The sequence below is a fragment of the Elephantulus edwardii genome, unplaced genomic scaffold, assembly GCF_000299155.1.
Source record: "Elephantulus edwardii isolate Elephantulus edwardi_28Jun2011 unplaced genomic scaffold, EleEdw1.0 scaffold00236, whole genome shotgun sequence".
NCBI lineage: Eukaryota > Metazoa > Chordata > Mammalia > Macroscelidea > Macroscelididae > Elephantulus > Elephantulus edwardii.
The window spans coordinates 2,343,732-2,349,377 of NW_006399986.1; the positions used below are offsets into that span (position 1 = coordinate 2,343,732).

General features: G+C 47.3%; 1 protein-coding gene across 1 annotated transcript in view; it reads left to right on the plus strand.

Moving 5' to 3' along the window:
• The first annotated feature begins 1,161 nt into the window (after positions 1–1,161).
• LOC102862374 (skin secretory protein xP2-like) overlaps positions 1,162–5,646 on the plus strand; it is a 19,354-nt gene continuing 14,869 nt past the window's right edge. The window contains exon 1 of the mRNA XM_006898713.1: positions 1,162–1,299. Within this exon, the coding sequence (XP_006898775.1) occupies positions 1,162–1,299 (138 nt within the window). The remainder of the gene's footprint in view (positions 1,300–5,646) is intronic.

Genomic DNA, 5,646 nt, shown 5'->3' on the forward strand with positions numbered 1-5,646 from the left:
AAATAGAGATACCATTCGACCCAGCAGTTTCACTACTGGGAATATACCCCAAAGAAACCTTAACTGACATCCAAGCAGATATATGCACACCCATGTTTACTGCAGCTTTGTTCAGAATAGCAAGGAGTTGGAAACAGCCTAAATGCCGATCAACAAATGAATGGATAGAGAAGCTGTGGTATATTCACACAATGGAATACTACACTGCTTTGAAAAACAAGGAACTCATGCAATATTCAAAATGGGTGACTCTGGAGGACATTATGCTGAGTGAAATATCTCAGTCACAAAGGGACAAATATTATATGATGCCACTGTTGTAGAATGAGGCTGACATTGGGGTGGGGGTAAGACTGAGAAAAACTGGATAAATTATGTTGACTGCATTGAAGCCAATGAGGGAAGAGAGTAGTTTAAAATTAATATATTTTAGGGCATTATGTTTATCACAAGAGTTCGGAATGAGGGTTGCAGAGTGGAGTGTACTTGGGGTGGGAGTGGGGAGGTGCTGGGCGGGGGATTGTGTACCAATGAAGGAGGTTTTCTTTTGCTTTTCAAGGAGAGGAGCAAACTGGGGGGGGGGGTGGGGGTGAGTGGGTGGGGAGAAAAGTGCAACAATGAATGAATGGAATTCCAAAATCTCTGTAGATGTTCATTGAAATTAATAATAAAAAAATTCATGATAATTTAAAAGAAAACCCTCAGCAAACAACTGTTCTCATTCATCAAGTCCACATACACGTCCAGGGACTAAACATTGGAAGGGCTTTGTAGCTCTGTAAAAAGCCCTGTAAAGTTCTAGCTTGTGGAATCTGGTGAGTCACCCGTGGTGCTGGCATATTGTGTATATAGGCTGGGGTGCCCCAAGGATCCTTTTGGGTGCCTTCTGAAAGGGCCCCGGAGGCCTGGTCCTGGCTGTAATCATTGGCTTATTGGGCCCTTGGCAAAAAGCCAAAGGAGGTGGATGGAACTGGGGTGTCGAAACCCGCACTCCCCGAGAAGGCGGGATCCTCTGGCGCAGGGACATTGACAGGTGCAGGGCCAGGCACAGGGGCGTCGTGAGGTGCAGGGACATGCGCAGTGGAGTCTGCAGGCACATGGACATAGGCAGGGGCAGGGCCATCAGCAGGCGCAGTGGTGTCTGCAGGGGCGTAGGCGAGCATGGGATTGTGCGCAGCCGCAGAAGGTTCTGTCTGCTACTCTTTCTGCTTCTTCACTTCCAGCGATGCTTTGGAGCGGTGGTCCTTGAACCACACCTACCAGCAAACGCTGTGGGTAGTGAGCAGACTGGATGAAGAGGTACCTTCCTGCCTCCCTCTACCTAGACCCAGTGAGAGGGCCCCTCCGTCTTAGGGCGGCAGATCTGGGGCCCAGCATGTGACATCTCCAGCTTCTTGTTATCCCAAGGTTGGCAGGCAGTTCCATGAACTCAGTCTCCTCAGGTTAATATTTACACACTTGGAAGGAATCAACTCTCCCAGCTGCTACCCTGTGCCTCATCAATTTCCCCAAGGCCACAAGCTAGAAAAGCTTAAGAAACCTAGTTGAAATGACACAAGTCTTAGGATCCACACAGGTGGTTTGGGTTGTTTTGGGGAGATGGTTCAGGAGGATCCAGAGGGCGGGGACAGAATGGGGGTAGGGCACTTGTACAAGGCTGCAAGGAGGGTCTCCCAGGACTCAGAAGGTCCCATGTTCATTCCTGTTGGGTTAATTTCTTTTTTTTTCTTTGTCCTAAATATTCTTTTTTTTTCTATAATTATATTTTATTAATTTTCATAAACATTTACAGAGATTTTGGGCTTCCACTCATTCATTGTTGCACTATTCTCTCTACCCTCCTCCCAGTTTGTTCTTGTCCAAATGCCACAGTGCTTGTCAAAGCCAGTTCTGATTAATCTTCTTTGTCAGTGTGTCCTTTGCCATTCCCTATCACTCCTCCCTGAGAGAGACTTCACCCTGAGTCATAAGGAAAAGGGGATGGCGTATTCTCTTAGCTACTTCCTGCTGAAAAGGGACGCTGTGGGTTTCAGGGTGAAGATCTTCTCTCACTACTCTAAAGGGCCCCTTTGGCAGTAGGAAACACATAGACTATTATGGAGATTGATTTTGGAATTCAGATGCACTCTTATTGATTGTGCTTGGCTGTACATGTACATATCCTTCAAGATGTATCATGGGGGTGTTGCAACCTAGAAGACACAAATTTGACTAACAAGTTATAAGTACATGAGTCCAAAAATTATGGAAAAGTAAAAGAAAAGATTCTTTCATTGTTTTACAAACACTCCCCCAGGTCCCCTCCACCATGCAGCCCTCGCTCTAGTCTCCTGTGATGACAGAAATACCCAGTTACATCTCTCTTTTAGACGGTTCTCTCCCTCCTCTGTTTCAGTGCAGTATATATTATTGAACCCATCTTACTCAGTCTCTCCCCAACCCCAAGGACAGTCCCATTCTACAACAGCGGCATCATGTAATATTTGTCCTTTTGTGACTGGGATATTTCACTCAGCATAGTGTTCTCCAGAGTCAACCATTTTGAATAATATTGCATGAGTTCCTTGTTTTTCAATGCAGCATAGTATTCCATTGTGCGAATATACCACAGCTTCTCTAGCCATTCGTTTGTTGATGGGCACTTAGGTTGTTTCCAACTCCTTGCTATTGTGAACAAAGCTGCAATAAACATGGGTGTGCATATATCTGCTTGGATGTCAGCTATGGTCTCTTCAGGGTATATTCCCAGTAGTGGAATTGCTGGGTCAAATGGTATCTCTATTTGCAACTGTTTGAGAAAGCGCCATACTGCTTTCCACAGGGGTTGCACCATTTTACACTCCCACCAACAGTGAATCAGGGTTCCAGTTTCTCCACAACCTCGCCAGCATTTGTTGCTTGCTGTTCTGTTAAATTTTGCTATTTTGACTGGGGTGAAATGATATCTCATAGTTGTTTTAATTTGCATCTCTCTTAGGGCTAGGGATTTTGAGCATTTCTTCATGTGTTTGTTAGCCATCTGAATGTCGTCTTCGGTGAAGTGCCTGTTCATATCCTGTGCCCATTTTTCTATTGGATTATTTGCCTTTATCTTGTTGTGGTGCTCAAGTATTTCATAAATTCTGGATATAAGTCCCTTATCTGATATGTTATTACCGAATACTTTTTCCCAGTCAGTGGCTTCCCTTTTTACCCTACTGGAGAAGTTTTTGGATGTGCATAGGGATTTGAGTCTTAGAAGGTCCCATTCATCTATGTTATCTTCTCCTGGTTGTAGCTTTTCCAGGATACTGGAAAGACTGTTAATGTTGTGGATTAGGACTTCTAGTGTTGTTCCTAGCTTTTCTGTAATGAATTTCATAGTCCTTGGTTTTAGTCCTAGGTCCATGATCCACCTTGAGTGGGTTTTTGTGTATGGAGTGAGGTGTGGGTCTTGCTTGAGTCTTTTGCAGATATTTTTCCTGTTGGGTTAATTTCCACTGTTATTCCCACTTAAATTCCCCTGGATAACAGTAGAACTGCCTTAGAGGGAGCACAAAGCTGCAATGTTGAAATAAGACCCATTACTAGGTAATTCTACTCGAAGTTAGTCCTTATCCATTATACCACCAGGCTCTGCAGGACTATGGGGATGCTCCCCACCCCCTTAACCGTCTCAGTGAAGACCTGGATTTGGTGAACCGGAACTTGGAGTATTTCGGTCAGAGCCAAGCAGTCCTCATGTCCAATAAATCTGGACTTTGTAAAATAGTCCTCGAGCACTTCCTTCTGTTCGGGGGTGAAGACTGTGCGCTGTTGGCACGGCCTAAACTGGACCTCCCATTAGGATTTGAAAGCAAGCCAAGTGGGTCAGCCAAGTCCCCCCACAGTCACTCCAATCTGCCCCTGTAACCCTACATTCTCTCCTCGGACCAAGCTAATCTTAGTTCCAAACCTTCCAGCCTTAATGTTCACATCTTTGAAATGGGCACACAAAAAAAATTAAAAACCCAAATGCATTGCCCTCAGGGAGAGCCCGTCTGACACATCAGTTACAGCCAACTGGGAAAGCCACAGGGTTTCACTATTCTTCTGCCCCCTTTGGGCTCCTCACAAAAAATTCACTGCCTCCCACTTGTGCTATCAAAGCTGAGTCACACCCGACCCTTCTGTGGGGCTTTTAGAGAATGGGATGAGATTGCCCATCTTTCTCCTCCCCAAACAGTGGTTGAATTCAAACCATGGGCCTTTGAATCAGCAGTGCAATGCCTTACAAGGAAGCCACCAGAAATCGCTCCTTGCTTGCACAGACTCCCAGGTGATCCTCCAGCTGGTTTCTAGAGGCAGGGCAGGGTGGGTCAAGCACAGCTGGGCAAACCTGGAGGGGCTGGCTGCTATCTCCCCCTGCTTCATTCCTTCATTGGAGAGCAGACCCTCAAAACCACATAAAGGCTGTTTCTCTGCGGTACCGTGCAAGAAGGTTGACGAAACCAATACTTTCCTTCCTGAAACCTCCATATCATTGGCGCAGTTCCCACATCAAATCCAGCCTGCCACTCCAAGACCATTCCTTGCCCCCTCTTTCCGAACCCCCTATACCTCCTCACCCTAGGCCTGTTCCCCCCCTCACCCTAGGGCTGTTCCTCTCCAGGTCCCTTCTCACCATGTACACCATGCCCCTTCGCTGCCCCTCTTGCCGCCAACCCTGGACTCACCTTTCAGAAAAGAACCCAATAGCTTCCTTCCCCCTCTATTTGCCACAGGAAGTAGCCGTAAACAGAGATTCTGCTAGAGGCTTTCCCCTTGTTCCTTCTGCTCAGGGAACTCCTTCCTGTTTGGCTCACGGTGAACACCTAGGTCCCTCAGAAGCTGGGCTTTAAATACCACTTTTAAGACTGTGCTCCCTCCCCAGGACCCGCCTCTCTCAGACCCACCCTATGGGCCCAGGTGCCAAGGAAGGACCTTCCATAACCAATCAACCCCAGATGGGACAAAGAAGTAACGAAGATGATTATTCGGCGTTTCCTTTAGGGAAGAGGGTCCATTCAAAACTTATTCCTTCCCACCAAAGATGAGCAAAGTGGAGGACGGGTCAACTGTGGGAACCACGTCCCAGCCTCGGAGAAGGACATATCAGCTGTGAGACCCACCCACACCGAACAACAAACCCATTGCTGTAAGGCCAATTCAGACGCAAAATGTGCACCAGAGCACACAGCTGATTGGAACCTTGTACCTTCTGTTGCCACCCACTACATCAGGCAGGCACTAAAGACCTTTATTCTGGGCATTTTACAGATCTCCAGGGTCCTTCCAGTGTTCAACAGTTCCAAGACATGTCTGTGGACTTTAAGAATGAGAACCTTAGTTTCCTGGAATTGTAAGGGCCTCTGGCAGTGCCCGCGGTGCCCTACAATCCCACAGGGGGCCAGTTGGAGGCACTGTGGCGTAGGGTCTACAGGCGCGCGTCAGGGCGCAGCACCACGGACAGCTCCCAGCGCACGCGCACAGTCAGCATGGGCAATTAGTGATACGTACTTTACACTGACGCTGCCAATTGGTCCAGTGGTGAGAATCTTTGTCTTCTGGACATTGAGCCTCAGTCCATACTGAAGGCTGCAGTCCTTGACCCTCCGCAGCAAGTGCATGAGGTCCTCCTCAGTTTCA